This window comes from Poecile atricapillus, chromosome 2, assembly GCF_030490865.1.
Source record: "Poecile atricapillus isolate bPoeAtr1 chromosome 2, bPoeAtr1.hap1, whole genome shotgun sequence".
Lineage (NCBI taxonomy): Eukaryota > Metazoa > Chordata > Aves > Passeriformes > Paridae > Poecile > Poecile atricapillus.
The window spans coordinates 54,501,254-54,526,755 of NC_081250.1; the positions used below are offsets into that span (position 1 = coordinate 54,501,254).

The window sequence follows — 25,502 nt, forward strand, 5'->3', positions numbered from 1 at the left end:
CTCTCTCATCACAAAGTGAGAGGAGCCATGTAAAGACATGCACAAGGAAAACAGTGCACTCTTCTTTAAAACCTAAGCATTTGACTCAGAAGCTGTCTTTTGGGAATGACCTCAGAGATCAAATTTAACTTTGCCCATGGAAAATGTAATTATTTCCCTTATTCTTCTGTAAATATTGTATGATAGTTACAGTTTAATAAATTTCATTCATCAGTTTATACCACTGATCTTATTCATTCACAATTGATTAAAATAGGAGGTGTTTCACAAGTAGCAAAAGAGATGCAACTACTAAAGATATATCACTGCTTTAGTTTATATTTCCCTCAGCACGGCTCACTAGGTCTATAATGTATTTTTCACTCTCTGGTGTTTGCTCAAAGACTCTCAAACACAATATAAATTCCTCTGTTAAACCACACAATTATTTTTACTAATCCATTGAGAATGGCAAAGCTGAAGTGTTTGAACTGAGGCAGCCTGGTACAATAATCTAACAGTTCATTCAAGCAGGTGCAGGAACTATTATGCAAATTTCTACTAACTTCTTTTTTTATGCATGAGCACCTCACATTAATATTCCTCAGGCATAAAATTCATTCCTTTGACAGTTACCACTAACTCACTATAGTCAGTTATCACCAGGGTGGTATCAACCTGTACATGCTGCAAATGGAACATGTTTTCCTAACTACCTTACTTTAAAGGACAGTAGCTGTACAAGACGACCTGGGTTTAATGCACAGAAGCAACCAAAAGTGGTAGAGTGGTGTCCCACAGCCATCACCAGCAGAGATTCTTGGAGAGCTGGACCTGAATTTGAAAGCTGCACATTGAAAATTCTTTTCTAAGATAAGCTTGAATGGCCTTCCAAAAAAACTCCACAGAGTTAGTATGAAGATCTACTTTGTAGAATATGAAGATCATAATTAAATTTTGTGAGGTAAAGTGTGCTTCCTGTTTGCAGTTCATTCTTATTTCATTGAAAATAAACATTAGAATTTCCAGGCTAATTACAGAAGCTAGGAAGCCTTCATTTAAATCTACAAGACCTGTTTTATAGAAAAGGTTCTAGCACATATAATGCAATCAGTCTTCCCAGGCTCATAAAGCTGAGGAAGCAGGGTCTGAGAAGATGGCTTTCCCCACTGCTTAAGGTTGTGGGGAGAAAAACCCTCCCACTCATCAAATTTCATAGAACCAACCAGTATGGAGAAGTTCACAGAGCATCTTCCCTTAAATCTTGGTCACACATATGGTGAAAATATAATCACCCCTGGCTGGAATAAACTTTATATATACCTAACCACTGAGCATCACTGGTCTGAGTAGACCAATAGAACCTGCCACACTAGTGTCTTATCTACCTACCACATACACTTACTTACAGGGCTCCTGTTAAGCTGCTCTTTGCTGAGTTACAAATACACTTCAGATCAGCTCTAGCTGCCAACAAGAATTCAGTGCTGTATAGAGGCATGAGTGTACCAACAGGTCTTAGCATCCTGAATCTGATGATCTGGGGCTTTCTCCTACGTGCTCTGCCCATGGGACAGGGAGTCCTTAGCATTCAACCCTTACTGAACTTACATTTCAGTCACACCAGCCTCCATCCCCTGTCTCTTGCCCTGCCTCCTGATGTGCTTGGATTTATACTGTACATAGCTTGTCTCCTGAGCCAAACTCTTGTATATATGTTGTAGGCTTGTCTCTAGTCCTGTCTTCGACAACATTTTTAGATATTCCCATCTGAAATCCCTGGGTAGGCGTTTGATCTGGTTTCAGATCCTTTTGAAACCCCCTTTCCATCACTGGGGGTCATCTTCCACGTCTGGCTCATGTCCTCTTAGGAAACAGTAAGCCTCACTGCTCCCTGATAGGAAGACAGACACTGGATAGTCCTGAGACAGATCTTTTGTCCTCCCAAATTGTTCTTTCTAGCATGTTTACAGTAGAAGACTCCAGCAGGAACCCTAAAATTCATCTCAATACTGAGCTAACAGCTGCACTCCACTGTGGTACACCAACCAATCTTTCCACCATCACAGACATCACATACACAGACACTCCAAATATGAGACCATTCATTCACAATAGAGGCTCTTCTCATCCAGCAGATACCCAACAAAGTGGAGGACAGAACCTTTCACTGCTCTGCACTGGACTGAACATCACCAGCAGAGTCATGCCACTGTCTGGGCTAACAAAAAGTCTTATAATGCTCACCAAATCCACCTAAATTGCCTACTTATGCTCCAGAGACAAAAAACAAGTAGGATAATGGCATCTACTGCACTCTACTTCCCCAAGCAGCCCCCACTGCCCTAGACTCCAGAGAGAGCCCTAGACGCCCTAGAGAGCAGGCTAATATCACAACATATGCTTTTTACCTCTTAGTTATGCATTTCATACTTCTTGAAGCATACAAATTAAATCCAAACTCAGAAATACATTCTTTAAAAGGTGACTTGGAAGATGAATTGGAGAAAATTTTCTGTGCTGAGTAGCACGTAATATGAAAGTGTATCTGTGAACAAATATCAATGTGTTTATTAAGACATTTTGAACAATTTTTAATTTACTAAACCATGGTTTTTATTTCAGCACTGAATGCAATGAGCTGTACTAAACTCAACAGTAGCAAGAGCAAAGGTTTATTAGCTAGTTTACAAAAAACTCACAAAACAGGTCAATAGAGACTAAAGATTGTCAGCTGAAACTGTGACTTACAGCAATACATCATTACAAAAAATAAATGGGTTTATGGGTTTTATACTTCTGTGCTGCATTTGAGATAAAAATATAATCCAAAAGTAGAAAAGTCTTTCCTGCTTTGCACCATGGGTAGATCCGTGTTATACAGGCATATTCCCATTCTGCCAAGATAGCATTTTACGTATACTGAGTTTGGGTGTAAATGACCTTAATTAGGTTAGGTAGAAATCAGGTCTTGTGTCATAGGAATACAGACCATATATACATGATCTTTATTAAATTAATAAAAAAAATATTCCTTCTGGCAATAGGAGCTAATTCTAGCCTATATGAGTAAATGAGTGAACAGCAGAGAGGGATCACCCCCCAAGTATGCATTGGAATCCTCTCCATCCCAGTCCTCCCCAAGGAGAGAAGAATCACATCCCAAAGATGCCTTTAAAAGTTGTAAATACTTCTTAAGTACTGCTTTACTAGACACACAGTCTCTAGATATGCAAACCCTTGTGTGGGTTTCATTCAGCTCTGTCATTCCAGCATATCTGAAAGGGCTGCTTGGTGCCCAGATCAGGGCTTGAAAGGATTATCACAACTTGTCTCCTGGAGTCATTACATATTGCCATAGTCCTAGGCAAGCCTCCCTTAATTTCCCTTGACAGTTCATCATATCCTGACAGAAAAACTCCTCTCTATCAACTTGGAGGCATTTTGTCCTCGTCATACAGCCTGGACTAGAAGTTTCCAGGATTGAAATGCAAGTGTTCTAGCATTTCATGTTACTTAGGTTTGATTTTATTGCTCAAGATTCTCTTTAGGATTTTATGTAATGCAGCATGGCATTGGTATGACAATTGAGATATTTTGATGGCGTTTTTTGCTCTTTGTTTTGTCTAAAATGAATTAACATTATTTCAATTAAAATTACATTATAGAAAAATAAAGCATAAATAAAGTATGGTTCATGCAAAGCATCATGCTTCTTCTGGTCAAAATATGCATCATTTGCAGCAGCTAAGGTGCATCTCAGAAGTCCACTCTTTGGACAATTGCATTCCAGTAAAAAATTACAAAAACTATTAATAATGACCATTGATTGTTTTAGAGTAGTACATTTATAAGTTATATATGTTCTATCAGAATCTACTGTCATTTGTCACATCTCATTAAACTAGCAGATTTGGCTCTTATTTGAACTTACACAACAATTGTCTCTAAGAAAAGGCAGGTTTGACTAAAAAGATTGGAAAGTTATTAGAGAACCGATATCATAGCATATGAATAAGAAAGAGTACTGCACGTGTTTCCAGTGTTGCAACAGATTTTCCCATATATTCTGTGTATTTTATGACATACCAAGTAGTTCAAACAATTTGTCTTTCTGGACAACTGACAAATAGCTAGTCTTTGTTGTTTCTGCCTTTATACACAATTTATTTTGCAATTAAAGGAATAAAACAGACCAGTACTAAAACCTCCTCCTCCCTACGTTTGCCTTGAGAAACACCTACATTCAAAAAGCCACAAATTCCATTATCCTGTTATTTTATACCAGCATCTGAGCTTCACTGCAAGTGAGAGACAGCAAGTCTCTACACTATCATGTCTCACTCTAATTCATGTTGGAACCAAAAAGACTAATCAAAAACAGTTGGATAAACAGTTGTAACCATGTTAAAAAACTTTGTTTTGTCTGACCAATTCCAGCTAATAAGCCTTTACTTCCTAGAGACTGACTTTTTTTAAAGCTCTACTCAGTGTTCCTTGTTTTTACTGAATTTTAACTGACTTCATTTTAGCATGTTCTGAAACATTTAAGGGGGTAGGATGCTCTCTGAAGTCACTTCTGTATTGGGTTATACAAATCTGTAGGCTCTATTATACTGAACATAGAGAACATGGACTGGTCATCACCAAAAAAACATCTTTCCCATCTTCTAGAAATTGTGATATGACTTTCTGCACATGGGAGTATAGGAGAAATGTAATATTATTAAGTAATTCCAGCATTCACTGAAATTATTCACAATTTCCATTTTTCCTGACTAATATCAGCAATTTTTCCTACATTTAGAGCTGTCAAACTTACTCAGGGAAACTGAGCAGTCCAGTACCTGTGTCTTTCAGGATTTTATGGCTAAAATTCTGGTGTCAGACCCTGAGTTTTAGCAAGCAAACGATGCAATGGTAGAAGGTATATGCAAAAATAACTCCTCTTTCTTTTTAAGCTTATTGCTCTGTGTTATTGCCTTTGAGAGAAGAGTCGGTGAAAATCTTTTTGGGGGAGAGAGTGAGATACACTTAAGAAATATGGTAATGATTTCTAAAAATGCAAAAAAAAAATTATTTCATAGCTACAGGTTTCATTATTTATTTAGTAGCTCATCCAATAATTCTTCTAGCCCTGAACAACAGCTCCACTTCAAAAGAAAAACCACAAAAGCATTCAGAAAACCAGTAAGTGCAACATTTTGTGCATGTGCTTGTCAGGGACTGATATCTTGTGTTATTCAGTGTTTGTTTAACAGAATCTTATCAATGATTTAATGAGCTGTTTGTTGGGTAGGAATTCTCTAAGAGGAAATGCCACAGTCAAAGACACAGTTTAAAAGAAAAACTGTTGAATGGTAACACAAAAAGGTTGAATAGTATCTTCAGAAACACATTTATACATGCTTGTTCACTTCCACTTACCCATGAAACAGTGCACAGCCAACTCATGTAAGTGTTAACCCCGAAGCATACAGAATTACTCAGTGACGTTGTGCAAGAGCCTAAAGAGAACTTGCTTTACCTAAGTGCATGCTCCTCCCAGCCTCTCTGCATATTAGTGCAAGCTTTGGGGAAGAGCTCTTTCACACACATTGAAAATGTACAACTGATGTCAAATTTGCTTTTTCAGTTTGTTTTTGAAACAAACAAAACTTCCGTTTGTAATACTTGTGCTTTGGAAACAGTATAATCATGCACAGCAACTTCAGTCCTGCTTTTCACAACTTTACATGTAGACTTTTTTTCACAATGACGCTTTCTCTAAAGCACCAGGCAATTCTTGCCAGAACAGCTTAGATAGTAGTACAGAAAGCAGCTGGGTGTGCAGCACAGAGAAAATCAATATATTAACTTTAGCAGAAGCTACTACCTATCCCTGTTACTTCCAGGAGGATAGGTAGAAAGATAAAACACATCCATAATGCCTTAAATATAGTGGCTCTTCTATCTTCATTTATGGGTATTCATTTTCATTTCCAGGATCCTACTGTGAATGCTTCCAGTGGACTGCACAATGGCTACGGTTTAAATATTTCTTAATCAGTATTTTTGCACAGTGTGGGGACACTTGGTTTATTCCCTGGCACTTAGCACCTGCATTAGCTTCCCTGCACATATCCCTACACCTTCCACAGTTTGGGACCTAAGAGTGTATGGAAAACAGTTTACAGACCTGCACTTGCTATTAGTGTCTCTCTTCTATATACTCATGCTTGAGAAGTGGACTGCCAGGAGACCATCCCCAGGCATAGGGAAGAAAGTCTCCTAGAGCACCCAGGAAGGGTCTGAGTAATGAAGATAGACAAGCAAGCCAGGACAGATTCAAGCATAGCTGAATTTCTATTTGCACTTCTCTCCCCTCCCCATGTACTACAGCATTTCAGGATCTGACCTTCAGTGAATATAATATACTGGAGAACAATTTCACTAAGATAGTGATACACACATAGCAACCACAGTTGATATAAGCCCATATGCTTCTATTGAAAAAAGATGATAATGAAACAGCCCTGAGCTGGTCCACAGGCATGATAAAAACTTATCAAATAAATCCTGTCCTATTAGGAACCAAATTCTGTTCAGAATACAAGCCCTTTAGAATGACCACTTGCTGTCTCTGGTGGTACTATGGATCTTGCACAACTACATTCATGCTGCCTTTTGGTCATATTTGCCCTTCAATCTTAGTCACTCCTTGATGTTTTGAGAATGTCTCCTTGTCTTCCTGCACAGTCTCAGAGGATGCTGGTTTTCCACTGGACAGTGTGGAACAGACCAAAACTGGATGCACAGAGAATCACACTGATGTGGAAACAGCCACAAGCTCTCCTCCAGAATAATTCAGCAGAAAGAATTCAAATTTCTGAATATAGATAGGCCTTATAAATAAAGCAGGAAAGCATTTTCAGTGAGAGAAAAAAATGCTTTTTATACTGGTCATAACAGTCAGTTTAAGCATCCACAGCTGTTTAAATGCACCTTATAATTTCCCTAGAAATACTGCACACTACACTGATATATACATGAAGGCATTTACATGTGTAGAAGAGCAAATTCCTTTGAGAAGTCACTATCCATTGCAGCATAAATACTGTACCACTGAGGTGGAAGTTGTTAGTGTTTCTTACCAGTAGGTCAGTCAGCAATTCCATCTGTCTTTTTGACAATTTGTTCACAGCTTCCCAATTCCCTTGCGGTTTCTTGTCCAGTGAAAACCCCTTGGAATGCACCGTGATTGTAGGTTTCTTTTTTTTTTTTCTGTGTTGTGCAAAGGCAAGCTACAGAGCAGAGGGTTTTTTTCCAAAAGGCCAAATGCACATTCCTTCACAGTTCCTTCCTATCACAGCTGATAAATTCCTGATTCAAGATTCAGATCAGCTCCAGCCAAGTCCCTCAGCTGTGGCTCCGTTTTAAGAGGGGTTAAACTGGCTCACATCCCATTGGTTTCAACGGGAGACAGAGAGGTCTGGCTCCTCCATGTTACATGGTCCACATATGGTTTGTATATTGGAGCCAGTTTCTTGTACAAGATACACTGACAGAGATATCCAGTCCTTTTATTTTTAATGCCTAAATCAAAGAATTCAGGAATGAGGAAAACAGTTTTACTCCATCCTCCATTTCTGTACCCTGTCAGATCCTTCCATTCCTTGTTAGCAAAAAGAAGTGTACAATGCCAAAACGAGAGGAGCCAAGATCCAGGTGTTAAAATTATTCCCTTTATATTGATATGCTGAATTCAGCATCCTAAATCTTTATCCAAATAAAAATTCCAAGAATGAAATGACTAGTGAGTGAAATCCTAATAAGTATGAGTGGGCCAAGGTTTCACCCCTAGAGCTCCTGAATATTCCATTCTCAAAGAGAAAAGGGGAGGTGAATGCATTTTAAGGCATATTTTAAAAATGCCATTTAGAATAGATCCCTGTTAAAAATATTTGCTAAATAATAGAGTGTGTGTTGTTTTAAGCAAACCTCCTTTTTTGCTTTAAAAAATATTTTTAATGCTTCAACAGTGTATTACTAAATAAACTGACAAAACATCTCAGAACTAACATAAACGTGCAATTTTAATGCCTTCTAATCACACAAATCAGCACAAGATTTTTGTACTTGTGCATGACCTTCTTCAAATTATTCCTCCATTTTGGCTGAATGAGAATGAGCATGGGCTATTTGATAAAAAACACTAAGTGTGTGAAATGAGGGGCCCTCATCGTTTCTGCCAGACTCCTCTTGACAGAATGATGATAGAAGCATCACATCCCTGGGAGAGTAAATGCAAACTGACAGGAGATGAGCCTTTAGATGTTGAATATAATCTTGAATTGTGCTTGAAGTGTCTTATTATCTTGTCTTTTGATGTCTGAAGGGGTGGCTCATTGTTAGAAAAAGGAAAGCCCTTGCACATCTTTGCCATCTTTAAAAATTGTTTGGCCTTTAACAACTGCTTTTCCAACTAATGTCCATTTCTCCTGACAATAAATATGGCAGGTCGTCAGCAAGTGACAAACAATTTACTTTACATGCCAAGCTTTTATATCTTTTGAGAGCTCATGTGGAAGCATATTTTAAAAAGCCAGGAAATTAGCACCATTACAAATGTTAAAATGGCTGCATGTATGTAGCTCGCTGCGTGATTATTCATTACTGGTACGTTTCTGTTTTAAAGTCCTGTCTTTCCTGTAATCAGACTGCTGTTAAAGTTCTTTATTTATCATTGACTAAAAATAAGTCAATGAAAAATAAAGAGCAAGAAGCAATTTTCTTCTGCTCTAAAAAAAGAAGTATTATAGATAAAGTACATGGGTAATGCATAAAATCATATTTATTAATCATAACAAATCAATATTAGTAGCAGTATGGCACAGTTTACCTGTATTGCAGATCCTCACAATCACATCACTGTTTTTCCACCTTCAAGCAGCTTGACTTTTTTCTTTCTTTTTTTTTTTTTTTCCAACTTAAAAGTTTAATGACGAATCAGATCAATATGATTCCTTAGCAACTAAATCACAGGCACACTAGTTTTTCCTGTCACAGCACCAGTTTTGCGAAAGCAGTCAAGTTCTTTTTTCAGGCCTCCGTCACTCTGAGAATCCATAAGAATTCTCAAATGGATCATAAACTGTTACAGGGTTCAGGTTATTGTATCATTATAAAAACGTATTGATATAGTACAGATGACAAGACATGCAGCTCTTGTGCTAGTAGTCTATTACAACCATCTGAATACCATAAGAAATATCAGATATAAACAAAATAAAACAGTCAGCAGTACACTGTCTTTTAGGGAACCCATTTTTATTTTTTTTAAAACTGTTTTAAGCTGGTTTGAAATACCGCAGTTATATGAGCCCACAGAAAAGAGAATACAAAACCAGAAGAATGTTTTATTAAAAATAAATAACGAAAAACCTGACCAGAGCCTAGAGATTTTTTTTTTCTTTTTTGCAAGAAAGGGCCTGATTTTTCTCCTTATGATGAATGTTTCACGCCTGAGTTTTCAGAGTATAAAGCAACACTCTCCTTCATCTCCCTTCCAATAGAACCCCAGACAGCCCAACTACCACTGCTGGGAGAATGCACCCTGTATTCTAGCACACCAGCCTTCACACCAGGCAGGGTCTGCTGACACATGCAAGCCTGAAATTTGTAAAGTGCTACTCAAAATGCACCAGTATCATTTTACACAAATGAGACAATGGCAATGTGTGAAAGGCCTGACCCCCAAACTCCCCAACCCCTTTGAAGTCCACAAGCCAGAGTCCCGCAAATCCAAAGTTGTTCACTGACTAGCACATCTCGTCTGAGTAAACCTTTGCATCATCTGGTCTCTCTTTTATTCATTGCTTCATAAAAGCAAAGAGGTGTGGGGGCTGGGGAGAGCAGGAGCAAAGCCAGACCAGCTGATTGAAAGATTTTTTTTTTTCTTGTCAGCAGCTGTTATGAGAAGGTTTACTGTGCTACATCCACCCAGTTAAAATGAGAAGACTCTGAAAACAATGCATCAAATCCCAGCAAGAGAGCCATGCAAGAGTTTTCCCTCACACTTGTTATACCAGGAAGAAAAAAAACACATCAACTCAACCTATGCAGATGCTTTTCTTGCTGGGTATTAAGTTTACTGTGCTTATGACAGTAAAGTATATTCAATTAGTAGCAAAAATAATTTTTATGTTTTCATTTCCTGTCTTCTTTTAGCTGTAAATTCCATTTTTCCTTCAGAAGTATTTGTGACCCACAGTCCAAATATTTATGATTTCAGGCAAGGAAGTACAAGAAAGGAGGAGAAATATAAAAACTTTACCTTTACAATCACAGCTGAGCCCAAATATATCTGCCTAATTTCCTTCCCCTCCCTTTAATCTCTGCTAATTTATCTAGTTGTTTTTGTTTTAGTAATAATTACCATTTCTGTTCCTTTTTTTTTTTAATTATGATAATCTGCTCTACTTAAAAACTTTCCCACCTTAATGGAAGCTTTACTTACATTACAGCACTGACCTCCCTATGACAGCAGAGGTGGAGCTGAAGAACCTCAGCAATACTCATGGAATACACCTGCACAGCAAAGCAGAAACCTAAAGTAACCCCAGGATTGGTTCCATAATTCATCATTTGTTAAATATGAATGCTGCATAATTATGGAGTGCGTGCTCTTTCCTGTCGGTATGTTTCCTTGGCTGATTTTAGCTCCACAACATAAGAAGCTGCTGTAGAGGAGTGACTGAGACAGTTTGGGAGGCCCCAAACTGGCTTGCAAGTACGAATAGGATGAATATCTTATTGAAATCTATGGGCTTCTGTGTATGTGATGGTCACCCAAGACCTGCCAGAATCCGGCCTCATGTTTATTCAAATCACTGGGGAAACATAACATCTCCACACCATGTGAATAAATCCTAATTGTATGCAAAAGAAAATACAAAAACTACCTCATATAGTATTTGCTCAAGAGATTAGACTGAATGCAAATGATTTTTCTTCCTCTCCAGTTAATACTGTGCTATCTCAAGAAATAATTACACATATTTAATAGTACAATATATTAAAGTATGCCTTAAGGTATGTTAACTGAAAAGCAATTCTAGCTTCTTGATTAAACACAGATTTTTGATCATCCTCTTCAAGGAACAAACTCCCCCAAACATTAAGCTTCAAACAAATCACAGAAGCCTAAAGACCTTGACAGATGGAAGCAAAATGCATTTTGCAACTGCCCATACCACAGCTGTATGTGTTTCCAGCTGTGTGAACACACCAAGGAGCAGAAGAGAGGGGAACAGCTCCAAGCCTGGCTGTAAGGAAGAAGGGAAGACAGGAAAGACGGCACTTTTTGCTTTTACCGATGTTCTGCTTTGCAAGCCTTGGTGTGAATAACAGGCTAGGCTGCGTGTCCAATGTGCTGTGGGAGAGGACTTCCTTTATAGGCTTCTGGAAGGCAACTGAGTGCTAGTGATTCTTTATTCAACAACTTAAAACCAAGATTTTAAAATGTGGGACTATGTCAGATAGGAGACTGAGCAAGAAAATTAAAATTATTTAATAGCTTCTCTAATGGTCACCAAACCATACAGCCACCATCTGAACTGAAAAGCACAAGGATGTTCCTAAAAGCCAATATTATAAAAGTTAGGGTTACTGCCATTCTGTTAAAGCCATGCTAGTTTTGAAAGAAGGAATCTTATGATAGACTGCTGTAGAAAATTCTGTTCTTAATGCAAAATAGTCTTACTTATTTGTGTGACATTCAGATCTTCAGTGTAACATGAAATTGTTTTAGGACTCGGAGTTTTTTTTTATTGTATTAAAATAATGGATGTCATATTTCAGTCACACTGGCTGTTAATTTATATACATTACAAATATATATATTTAACTTTTGTAATCACTTTCAAGTAGTGTGATTACTCTGGTTTGTAAAACATAACATTTCTTTAAGATGACTTCAAACTATTCAGAAATTAAAATGACGGTTTACCTTTAAAAAAAAAAAAAAATCTGAGAAGAAAAACAAAATTTCCACTTTCCTAACAGCCTTTTTGTATATTCTAAAATAAAACCAGAATTCCAAATTTCTTTTAGGCATAGACAAACAGTGTTAAAAAACATGCTTTAGAGTGCAGGGGTGTGCATTGTTCATTGATTTGGAAGATATAGATATCCCTGAAATCTAGAGAACAAACCCAATTTTAGTCTCTCTGAAAACAGCAGATTCTACTTAGCCAGACAGGATGAGGTACTAGTCTTCTCTAGATTACCTCTGCTTTCAAAGTAAAAGGGCTTCTGAGAGCTTCAAAGCAGTATCACAATATGAAGCAGGACATGTCACAATACAAATCTTTCTTTGTTTCATACTGATATTGATTTTGATTTTTAGATGGTGGAAAAGAGAAAAGCAAGACTTTATGTTTAAAAACACCAAGCCATTTACACAGAAAAATAATATTCCTGTTGAAACCTGCAAATTATGACACATTTAATTTTATACTGGTTTTGGCCCTGTTTAGCATTAATTTTCTCATTTCATCATTTGAATGTAGCTGCTACCTGTGAGTTTGCCAGAAATTATTTTGTAGCTCGCAAAATAATGTTATTCTGTTAGTACTAATAGCAGTACTAATGGTAGTCGTGTAAAAAGTCAGAAAATAAACCATTTGTGGAAGAAATCTTAATATATTTAATATGCAATTAAATCAAATTACAAAAACTCATAAAGCTGATGCTCCCATCTTTTGACCATTCCCATCTCTTTTCTCCCAAAAGAAAGGGACCACAGATGATGGATCCAACAGAAGAAAGAGTTTCACAAGGAAAAAGAATTAAAACAAAGAAGAACCTACAAATGACAGAAGGAAAAAAAAAACCTAGGAAGACAACACAAGGAAAACCGAGTGCTACACAGGATATTAAAGAGAAAAATGATCCACAGGAGAATGGCAACTGTTACTATGAGCTTCCTACAGCTACCTCTGCCTTTGGATATTTTTAAAAAATTTATTAACCTGACAGCAGGAAACTTTATACATATCGCCCCCGACAGGGTGCCAGTTTGGTATAAGCACTTGCCACCTCTTTGTATAGCATAAAGAAATCAAGAGAGGTGTTAAGTGGTGCCATGTGTACATTTGGGCGAATCTAACTTTGCCTCCATCTGCCTCACCTGCACATTCTTACAGAGAGCTTGATTAATCATGTGAAGTCCAATAGAAACATACCATTATCCTTCCTTTTCTTTTTACATTTACTTCCTTCTCAAATGTTCAAGTGTCTGATCTATTATTAATCTCAAAACACAAACTGGCAAGGATCTCAATCAAAGAATCTAACAGTTCTTTCACAAATTACCTGTTTACTGTCTAGTAGCCAGCAAGTCCCCTTTGAAACAGCCAGCCATTTACGTTGCATTTAAACAAGTTTGTTGCTATTTTTATGGCTTCAAAGACAGAGAGAAGAAAGATTAATTAAAAATAAACCCTTTGTCATTTAGTCATACCAATTACATGCTAAGATTTAATTATTTTTTCCTTCCCTCTCTAAAATGTTAGATGTTCTGTATATAAATACAGAGAATCAGACTTCAAGTCTCATTTAGGAAACACATAGCATACACTTAAAAAAAACCAAAACCATAATTAATTTATACTCAAACCAACTTTTGTTTTTCCTTTGCTGTTTTAAAAAATTGTCTCTTTGTCACAATTCAGGAACAGCTACAAGAGTCTTCTTTATTTCCATACAAGCAAGAGGATTTATTAGTGTGGCTCCAATACCTGTCTTTCATCAGCCCAATATTGCTTTCATCAAAGGTTAAGGGACCAAAACTCTGGTCTCCTCAGAGTTGGAATATATGTGCTAGCACCAGGACTACCACAGCCTGAGCTACCTGCAATACCTAAGCACAGCAGGAAAGCTGAGCTGAGGATGGATTTTCTATCTTATCATTGCATCATGCTTTGTGCTTAAATAGTCATAACATCTGCTTAGGTTTTAATGGGCATTTACTCCCCATTCACAAGTACATGCCCCACTGACAGAGTAAGAATTCTGCCAAGAAATCAAACAACAGCATTATTCAGAGTAATTCAAGCCCCTGTTTGCAAATACCTGTTTAAAAATGCTCATGTCAAATATATCCTCCAGAAATAACAATCACATAGCCAGATCTCTGCGTTCTTTAAGAACTTACTCATTATTTAAACAAGACATCACTACATTTTTGAAAATGGATTTACAAGCCTGTATGATGACTCAGTCCTATAAACATGCCACTCATTAATATTTCTCATTGACACGGTCTTTGTAATTAAATAGGGTTCCTCATCCACAGATTTTTTGCTTTTAGGAAAGTATCACATTCAAGCAGTAGCAGGATCAGTCCTATGGCATGGATAACCGATAGTGTCTTAGAACAAAGAATCCACAACGTGGAAGTTACTGAATAAAATTATGTGAAGAGAGAAGAATCTTTGTATGCAAACATATCTCAGATGTTATGTCTGCAGCATCTAAAAGAAGGCTCTGATTTCAATATAGAGACCATTTGGGCCATGAATCTTCCTATCAGAACAGAAATATTCACTAGAGCTTTAAAAAGCATCAAGAGCAACAAATACACACTGCTTTCTTCCACAGAAAATTACCAAACCTCAGCAAAGTGTTCCTGATGGGAAGAGATCTTACAGGCCTTTAAAATTTGAGGATATAACCAAACCACTGAGAATCATCCTTAAATACACTGATGAAAGGAAAGCTTGTGGTCTGAAGGCCCCCACAGGCTAGATATACTGTTAAGGATGATAATGTGAGCTTCCTCACAGCAACCTGACAATGACCTTTGCTCTGACCTGCAGAGACCACTGTCTCAAGAGGTAAAAGACAATTTAGTCCTTTATCCTTTGTAACTGAAATTATTCCAGTGCCATAAATTCTAATCAAGGCAACTCCAGTTTAAAAAAAAATAATATATATAACGTATGTTTCTTTAAAGAGTAATACAAGGGATCTACTAGCAAAACATAATCAACCAGAAACAACTTCTGTCTTGTTTCTTTCTCTGCAGCATATACACGCATGGTTATATAGAAGGATGCACACTGTTCTGAAACAAGGGAAACAATGTGGGAAAGGAAAATAAAATCCCAAAGCCAATGCAGAGGTCTGAAAATAAAAACTTGTTTTTTAAATGTGTGCAAATCCATTTAACTCCCATATCCCCATCCATATTTCAAGCATACACGGCATTATGAAAAGATCAAAAGCCCACTAATGAGCCAAAGAAAACCACAGTCATCAGATCCAGCACAAGAAACTTAGGATTTAATTTCACTGGAACAAAACCTTGCCAGCAAGGAAAAAAAAAAAAAAAAAAAAAGGTTAGCAGTCAATATTTTTCCTGTCCTGCAATAATTAAATAGGAAACACTTTTGCTCCAAAATTAGAGGCTTGGTATTGCCCTCACTATATACTTACAGCTTTATTTAGTTTTTGGTTTGTAGAACTACAGACTGAATCGCAAAGAAAAATTTTTTATCATACAATAAAATTAACTTAATATGCAAGTGCATGAACTCCCAGGTTTTTTTTCCATCATCTAATTATGTCACAAATTGCCTTCAATTAAGCATTAATTAAGGACTGGATCTAACTCCAGAAAAGTCAGCCTCAGTCCACAGGGGGTTTTGATGCTTGGATCAGCAACTTCATTCTTCGGATTTTTACCATACTGAGAATTTTATATGTTACATAGCCTTGGTGTCTATACCAACTTCTGAATTTCAACAGTTTATTATACAGCTAAACATGATGGGTGCTTTTTTCTTCTAAGATGCTGGTTTTTTTCAGAACAATGCTTCATCATTTATATTAGAATTGTTTGAAAATGTAGTAAAGAATGACAACTAGGATTAGTTAAGTTAGGATCAAATCCCAATGTGTTTATTCAAGTGAAATGACTACTTAACATTAAGCAAAGCTTTCTCTAGTAAGACCGATGGCATTTGGCCTGGGCTACTATTTTGAAGGATATTGCAGAGTAAGAAAAGTTGATCTGAAAATGACACCGCCAGAAAAGTCAAGAGCTATACTCCATTTCTATTTTATTCAATTACATTCTATGGATAAAACATATTTACTTCACAAATAATTTTAAAAATAAATAACTCACCACAAGATCTCTTAAAAAGCAACTTCACCTCATACTGTACAGTAAGACTGGGATTACTGTAACCAAAACATTGTAGCTGTGCTAACCCATATTTCAAAAGTATATTTTTGAGGTAATGTGTTCCATGACAGATTCCTTTACCAACATTTTGCATCTCATTTTTGACCACTTTTTCTACTCTTTTCTGGTTTCATACAACCTTAGTATCAAAAGTCTTTTGCATGCAGATATGCAAATTCAAAAGAATCCACCAGTCTAAAAGCACAAGTAGAGGATTACAGACTCCTGGACCACGGCACAGCATTTTCTTTCAAATAGAAACAAATTTTAAAAATTAAAAAAAAAAAAGAGAAAAATAAAATCACCACCAGGACAAAACAATCCAGCAAACAACAGTAAGGTGCAACCCCTCTAATCACAGCTGCTCCTGTCATCAGTCACAGGGAACAGCTGCACCACAGTGACAAAGTGCATCTTCCCAGACACCTGTACACCAGCTTTAGGTGGAAGCTATTTCAGATCCTCAGGAACTCATACTTAATGCTGGTATTTCTGAGACTTAAGATGCTGCAGCATTCATCTGTTTTATCACTGATAGCAAAGCACCCATAAGAGAAACAAAAGTTTAGTGCATCTCTTAAAAAATAAGTACAATTAATTGTGCTCCTGCCCTTTCCTCACTGGCAGCAGGGACTGTTACTGAAGAGGTACCATTTTGACAGGTAACAAGAACCAGATACCCACTGTTTCTATGGCATGCAGCGAAATACCAAAACAAGGAAATTTGAGAACAAGTAGGCGAATTTTAGGAAAAGGTGAGAAAGGCAGGCCTGTGCAGAAATAAACTCATCCTTCAAAAGAAGCTAAGCAGAATGTGGTCGGTAAAAGAAAAGAAAGCTCTTCGCATCTCATCATTCACCTCTGTTCACCTATATGAAAATGAGACTCATGACAACAAGACACACAAATACTGGTCACTCATTCCAACTAAATCAGCACATGATTTTCACAAATCCTTAAAAAAAATGAAAACCAGTAGTGTAGAAAAACTTTGTTCTCTAGGGACCTGTCTCCTCTCAAATTTCTAAAATATTCCTTCCTCACCTACTTACGAGATTTGGGGAAAATTTTCACACAGCGTGTGCTAATTATTATATTTGGAAAAGATATTTATTATCTCTGATTACATGAAAGAAGGTTAAAGGAGAAAGTTGTCATTCTCTAAGCCAACACCTGTCAGTATGTTCACAATAATTCAACTTCAGACACTGCAAAGAAAAGTACAAAGTATGCATTCCTAACATGCTATTCATAACATTAAACAAAGAGAAAAACTATAGGGTGGGGATGTTCCATATTTACTTTATCACAGCTTTAAACACAACTACACTTTATAATTTTTAGCCTTTACTTCAAATCTATCTTAAGGGATGAATCTGTGATATAAAATCTAACCATCGTAATTTTACATTTGCTCAATTTGATCCTCAAATATATCTAAATTGCCCCACTACCCTCTGTATTTTTGTTATAAAAGTTACTAAAATTAATTGACAAGGGCTGTTGTTAATAGATCTGTAGCATCTGTCTTAATTTCAACAAACCTGCAATAAATAGTACATAAGTTCATACTGAGGCTGTTTGACAATTTCACTTACTTTTGTTTACTTGGGAACATCTTTTTAGCAGTATAAGGATCAGACTAACAAACATCTTACATTCACCAATAGAAAAAGCACAATATATGAATTTTTAGCTTTTTCACTAGTGCTTTTAGTGAGATAAATTATATTTTCAGCCCAGAAGGAGACAAGATATGGTTACACATCATTTCTATATCACACACGACAACTCTAATGAAAGTGTCTGTGTATATTTCACTACCACTGTAGAACATCCAAATGACAAGGGCTCAAAAAATATCCTGTCTTTTATTAGAAGACTTGCCTGATCTAAAAACAAACAAACAGACACTTCACTATCTTTAAATTAAAAGCTCATTTTTTGCTTTGTATATGCCTTGATGTGTTTAATAGATGGATCCTAAACATTTGAGCAAATAAAACATATAAACACAGCTGAAGATATTTATATTACTCTAGATAACTGGTAGCCTTTGAATTTTAGACATTATAATTCTTTCCTGAATTAAATGGGCTAAAATAATTATTATATGCTTTTTGAACATTCAAACTGCTAATGGAAATTATGCTTTCCATGGAAACAAAGATTACTAAGAGGGTGCTTAAAAATGGATGTGATATTCAGTAATGGTCATTACTGCAATCCAGAAATTAAATTTGGGGGGGTTTAATTATTATTTTTTCCCACATCTGTAGCAAAGTTATTTAGTAAAACGTTTTGTGCTGTATCTTTCAGTAATGTGTAAAGAATATTATAATATAAAATCACATGTGTTCTTTTGTTTTAAAAAAAAATCTTGCAGCTCTTATTGTAGGTGGAATACTGAAATCTGAACAGTGCTACAGATTTCCTTACAGATTATGAAATCAAAAGTTGAATCTTAGAAAATGGGCTCTCACCCTCTCTCCCTTAAAGATGCATTCCCTTTAAACAAGATCTTTTTCCCTTTGACTTCCACCTATAGAATAATAAAAAATAAGTAAATGCTCCATTTTTACTAAGGTTTGTCTCAGGTCACAAATAGAAATAATTAAAAGGGATTTCTTCAGGGGTGCAGCCCCTCTAAACCCAAAATGTCACCATGTACCATAGAGTGCTGCTACAGCTCAGACACCTATCAACATCTATCACTCAAGCACGCGCCTCAACAGCTCTGCTCCCTTTTCTGATTAGAGATCAGAGTTGCTTGAGTTGGCTTACAGGGTGTCATCCGTTTGAATGACAGATGTCTGTGCTGGAGTGCCACTCTCACTGCTTTTGTTTTGATTGTGAAATGCTACACTTATCTGGCACAATTTAGACTATTACAAAAAGAATAAAAATTCAAAAGGTAATTTCTCTTTCCACAGGCTCGAGAAGAAATATTTCATTTCTAATTTAAATTCCAAAAACATTAGCTCCACGTGCAATACCCTTGCTAGGCTTTGTTTACTCAGTCTGAAGTGCTTTCCACAAGAATCTTTCAGCTCTCTTCAACCAGATTTATTTTTACCATAAAAAATTATAACTTTTCAGTTTAATCAAGCCTCAGAAAAAGCTGGTAGCATGTGCAACACACCAGCACCTACCACAATAATTATTAAAGTAATCCAAGAATATCACACACACACACACACACACACACACATTATTTTACGCTAGAGTCCATGGTTCTAAAAAAATCAGAAAACATCTGCAACTTGCACGAAATACGTCCATTGTTAACAAAAGTTTTCAGGACTGATGCTGTCATTCTGGTAACCAGTTGCAATAGGAGCAGAGGACTGTGTGCCTGCATGCTCCAAGCTACTCTTTCCTACTTACAAGAAAATTGAGCGAACAAAAAAAAAAAAAAAAAAAAAAAAGAAAAAGAAAAAAAAAAAGGAAAAAAAAAAAAAAAAAAAAAAGAGAACAGGGGGAGATTGCTCTTCCGGACAACATGGTAGCAGTGAAATGAAATACCTAGACAGACTTACCGAAGAGCTTGCTGGGAGTGTCCTCGCTGTCATTTGATTCCACAGGCGCAAGCAAGGGCTCATTCAGCTCGTTGTCTGAAGTAGCTGCCTTGTCCTCACCTCTCAACTCTGCATTCATTTCACTCCGTAGTGACAGCGAGGGCTTACTGACTTGTCCAGCTATCATTGGATCCTAGGATGGGGGGGAAAAAAGAGTGAGGGGGAAAAAAAGTGGCAGCTTTGGTGTGCGTATACTCTCTCTTCCACTCCCTCTCTCTCACACACACACACATACACACACACACTCTCTCTCTCTCTTATCTCTGGCTGCTCCTGCTGTTATTGCTGGCTGCAGTCAAGTGAAGAGCTATTACAGATCCAATGAGTTTTCCATTACTCCCCACCCTATTAAAGCTCAACTAGCATGTGAGAGATTCAGGATGCTTTGGAGAAAAACTTCTATGAAAGCAACATAAGCAACACAGCTTTAATTGTGGGATGTGCTTTTTTTGTGTGTATGTTTTTACACCTCACCCTGTCCTTAGCATAGTAAGAGAAGAAATTCCTATATGCTCCGATACCACAGAAGAGGAGCCCCCTGTGAGTGCTCCATAGTGATTTAAAGAGGTATCCTCAACTGTGTAACATAAAATCAAACACACAGTTTCTAGCATTCCAGCATTTCTATGAAAACACACAGCATCAAATAGCCATTTCATTACATACTTTTAACAGAAATACAGTTTTCTTCTAACTGTTCCTGTCGTTGGGATACTATGCTCCGAAAGTCCATAAAGACACAAACACGCATTTTTCTTTTAAAAATAAAAAACACAGAAACCATTTTCTAAAAGATAAAATTAGTGAAGATACTTACACATACAGTTTGCAATTATTCTTGTGTTCGCAACATTATATCCCCCATAAAACATTACACATATATATACACACATCTAAATTTTTCCTTGATGATCAGAATCTGTTTCATCTTCTGCTCATTGAGGACGTTTGGGGGTCAGGCACTATTTCCAAGCATACTCGGTTATTCCGTATGCAAAACAATAGGGATAATATCATGACAGCACAGAAAGCAGAGTAAAAAAAAAGCTAAAAAAATAAAAAGAACGAGTGACCTTGTTGCTCTCTCTAGCAGCTATTTATTGCAAAGTTCATGCCTAAATGATTCTTATGCAGAGAACAGGTGACCAGCGAGCATGTAGGTTGGCTAGCATGTTCCCTCTGTCCCGTCCTCACATTGGTCGATGTTTGCCTGTGGGTTTTTTAATGTATTCATGTCTGAAAAGTGAATTTGATATGACACATGATAATCTATGAAAATGTTAATCAATACAAATAGTTTAAGCTGTCATCAAATGCACTTCTTTAGTCAATACTCATATTGCCGAAAACAATGTCACTGTCACCAGGGCTTAATTTGCACAGCACTTAAATATTGGACTCTGTGCATCAATGCACTCCTCTTCAAATACTGTAGGTAAACACATTTTCTCCCTATTTAAGGCTGAAGCACTCAGCACGCATTTAGTTGAGCCGAATCCTCCCTTTTGAATACCTTGATAGGTCCACTGGAGGGCAAAATTAATACTTAATTGAATCTCACAGTCATCAAAATAATCAATACTTTTTTATTATTTATTCTTTACAGTCTGTTGACTGTTTCAAACCTCTGAGGGAATGGTGGAAAGGATTCATGGCTTTGAAACACTGTCATTTAACAAGGTAATTTTCAGTGGGGCATTAGGGGTTGTGAAACATATAATAAAACAAAAATGGTGGCTTATAATAGGAAGAAAGAAAAGAATTATATTTCTGCCATCTAACAAAACAGGATAAATAAAAAAAGCAAGTGCAAGCAGGAGAGGGAGAAAGGAGGGGGAGAGGGAAAGAAAGACTGGCTTTTGAAGGGTTTTATCATATCAAGAGCAGAGCTGAGCTTTCATAATGCTGACATTTCTCATTCTGACAATCCTAAACAAGTGGAAAGGATGAGATCGCAGATATCATCTTTCATCACATTCCCCAGCTTAAGAACCAACATGACAGCTTCTCTTCCCTTTACACTGTTAATTACTAAATAAAATACTGCTCTCTGTCAGTATTAGATTATTGCAGATAGCAACCACAAACATTACTCCATTGTTTTGTTTTGCCTTTTTTAAAACCACTGATACCTACCTTGAACTCTTCAGAAAATAAATTAGGCTTGTGTCTACATATTGTAAATATATGAAACATAATCAATTTAATCAATTTGGTCAATCCATGTTATTGTCAGGCTAAATTGCTGGCAATTTATTAACATTTCATTTACTGTATTTATTAGGCAGCAACAACCCGAACATTTCTTAGATGTTTCTTCAGAGGAAACAAAAAACAACAGATTTCTTTTGTCGACACTGTAAAAAACCTCTGACTTGTTTTGCCTCATACTCATAATGCACTATGGACAGTCATTTACTGAGGCAAAAAATTTGTTTGCTTTCATATACTAAATAATGTATTTTAGCAGGTTTTGCAGCTAAAGGTCATTGTGAACACAAACAGCATTGTTTCATTCTGTGCTGCTGCTCTCAATTTCAGCTATTCCAAACTAACATCAAGATTTGTTACTAACATCCCTAACAAATGTGAATCAAGACAAAATTTGACCCTTTTGATCAAAATAGTTTGGGGAGGGAACTAATGTCCACAGAGAAAAACTCCTGATTTGAGGATTAACAGAAATTTAATGGATTTAATGGAATCTGTTGGATTCTAGATTAAGTCTAAGTTGCCAAATTCTGAAGTTGAATATATGAAAAATGGGAGGAAGAATAATGTGGGGAATGTGACAGCACTGGGAGAAACCTCAGCCCTTCAATGACAGTGAATTCACAGCAAGTACAACAGAGCCAGGAATTTATTTTGTTAAGTATATCAATAATTTGGCCTCATCTAGAGTACTTTGTTCTGTTCTGGTTAGCCCATCTAAGAAAGATACATCACAAAAAGATGCTGTAAGAATGATAAACTGATTGAAAGGACAGTGCTTCCAGAAAAGTGTGACTAAAAATGAGCATGATCAAAGGATACAAGAAAATAAGCAGCAGAAAGAAAATGTAGATCAGAAACTATTCACCCTAACTCATCTGAGGAGAAAAGGTGTCTCCACTGAAATGGGAAAAAATCATAAATCTAATAATAATAAATTATATTTTTCCAAACGGTAGGTGGTGGAAAACCTGTGGAACTCATTGCTGCAAGGTATTACTGGGACCTGCACTGCAGTAAACATCAACATAGTCACTCACATGGCTGGGCATAGTCTTAGCAGTGAATTTAAAACAGTTTTGCAAACACACAGACAAGGACTATAAAAAGTGAAATAATATAAACTGCTGCCCCCTCCCTCAGGCAACACAGAACCTGTAGTTAACCCCCAGGGTAGCTCTCTCTGTCAGGTGGTAAATGAACAACAACTTTTTCTATAAGTAGATGGATTAGATACTGTCCAAATTTCTATTCTACATGAAGACTAAATAAATCATTTAAACAATGACTTAAGGAAAGGTATGTTTCCTTGAAAAACATATTAAAAAATGGACATTTTAAAACTTCAGATTATCTCCAGGCCTTCAATTGCTTTCTGTGCTTAAAAACATGTCTGTTCTGCAGTGAATTATGCATGATTAAAAACTATTGTTTTTGCAAAACACGTAATAAATTGTAATTCTAGTGCACAGCAAGTGGCCTAGTCTCCAAAATACCTTAGTGATCAAAGGGATTTTTCCTCTATCCCTAATGGCCTCCCTAAAATAATTCTGGAGTAGTTGCTACAACAGCTGCAGGCCCAGCAGCCCTCTCCTCCTCTTCTGCCCACCTACAAGTCCATCCCAGAGAGGACCCACAGCTCTGGAGAGGATGCATTGAGGCAAGGAATTGCATATGCATCCTTAGTAGCTAATACTGTCAGGATCTGTTCTTCTGCACTGGATGTCTGTGGGCTTGACACTCAGCATTTGCTTTTTGGAAGGTGCTGTAGGTCAGATTACACTTTGCACTGTAACACAGTCTCTTCTGTTCATTGACAGCCACACAAAAGTTTCAGCTTTTCATATGCAAAACTGAAAACTCTAAGAATGCATAAAACCAGCAAGATGACCTTTGTCAAAAGTGTTTATATGCTTTAAGTAAGAGGCAAGGGAACATAATGCTTCAGAAATTCAGGGTTCAATTTATGTGAGAACTAAGGAATCACCATCTCCTTATTCAAACTAGAACTGTATATACCACACATGTAGTGACAAATTATACACACATCTCTTGCAGACACTCCTATAACTTGTCATCTATTTCTTGTCCAACTAGCACTCGTACTTCCAGACTTGCCTGTTTCCTATGAGATTTCCCTGACAGCTTTGTGCTGCAAGTGGTCCTCCCTGCTGTGTGTTTCCCTTAAGGGGTGGCTTATACCTCCCGTAATTCAGTTACGGTGTCTGCTACACCACTCTTCAGCTCTACCACTCCCTGATGGTTTAAACTGCCTGTTGGGCTTAATTTAATAGTAAGAATCCTGTGGGTTTGCAAATGCAAATTACAGCTCTGGTAACACACCCTCTTCTAAAAGCTAAAACCTTTACTTTTTTTCTGATCTGAAGGACGGTACAAAGTACAGGAGAACATTTATCACTGTGTTAAAAGCTTTGCCTTAGCACTTTAAGGGTAAAGGTGCAGTTTCTAAGCAAAAACTATTTAGTAATCAAAGACAGCTTTTAAAAGAAACTGTATAGGGTTTGTGTCAAACATGCCCTAGGCAGAAGTCTAAAAATGAATTACTTTCTTCCCTAATGTAGGACTTGGGTGATAATAGAACTTTATAAAGGCTTCATGTACTGATTTAGCCACTGGTCTAAATTTTGTACTTACTGCACCATAAACATTGTTGCTCTGAATGTAATTACTTTCTAAATTCTAGTTCAGAGAAAAAGTAAGACCCTCTGTTTTGCTTTTTATTTTGCCCTTAGTTTGAAGTTAATTTGCACAGACTTTCCCCCCCCCCCCCACCTTAGAAGTATTAGAAATCAATTTTCTGCTTTTCTTCAAAACATTAAATAAATCCTGCCCAAACCCCCACCCCCAATCATGATATTGCACTGACTTCTCTTTGGGACATACACATTGAATTTGTTTGAGTGTAAACACAAAAATTCTACTTATAAACATAAAATTTACATTGTTTAATTACTTATTATTCCAATGACTGCACTAAAAATTTGTTCAAATTGTAGCTTTTTTAATTTTTTGATCAAGACAGAACACGATCACAAACTTGGATAAAGCTGTTCTAAGATGTGCCTTAGCTTAGTTTTTGTATGAGGAATGCATTAAAAAGACTACTGGAAAAGGATTTTTTTTGTTGTTTTTTGTAAATACCAGTGAAATTTAGGATTGCCTTCTCCCTTGGTCTTCTTATGAAAAAGTTTTCTTCCTTCATCTTATTGCTTCTAGAGATATTATTTTTTTTTTTCTATAAATATAGATCTCTTATAGACAGCCTTCTTTGAGTCTTTCTTCTTTCAACATTGTTTTGTCTGCTGTCACTAATGTGCTGATATTTCCATCCCAGTCTATCCATAGACTGGTTTATGCAAACTACTTTGAATCAACCTTTTGTCCCCTGCTAGCCTCTGACCATTTCTACCTGCTGGCTCTTATTTCCCTGAAAAGTTACAGGGAAAAATCTCATTTTCTTCACAGCCACTTGAACCACC

The 25,502-nt window shown here is 36.8% G+C and overlaps 1 protein-coding gene across 2 annotated transcripts in view; it reads right to left on the reverse strand.

Moving 5' to 3' along the window:
* The window catches only part of POU6F2 (POU class 6 homeobox 2), a 259,099-nt gene that overhangs the window by 230,582 nt on the left and 3,015 nt on the right, over positions 1 to 25,502 (reverse strand). For both annotated transcript variants that reach the window (XM_058832032.1, XM_058832031.1), the window contains one exon: positions 19,753 to 19,924. In XM_058832032.1, the coding sequence (XP_058688015.1) occupies positions 19,753 to 19,924 (172 nt within the window). The remainder of the gene's footprint in view (positions 1 to 19,752; positions 19,925 to 25,502) is intronic.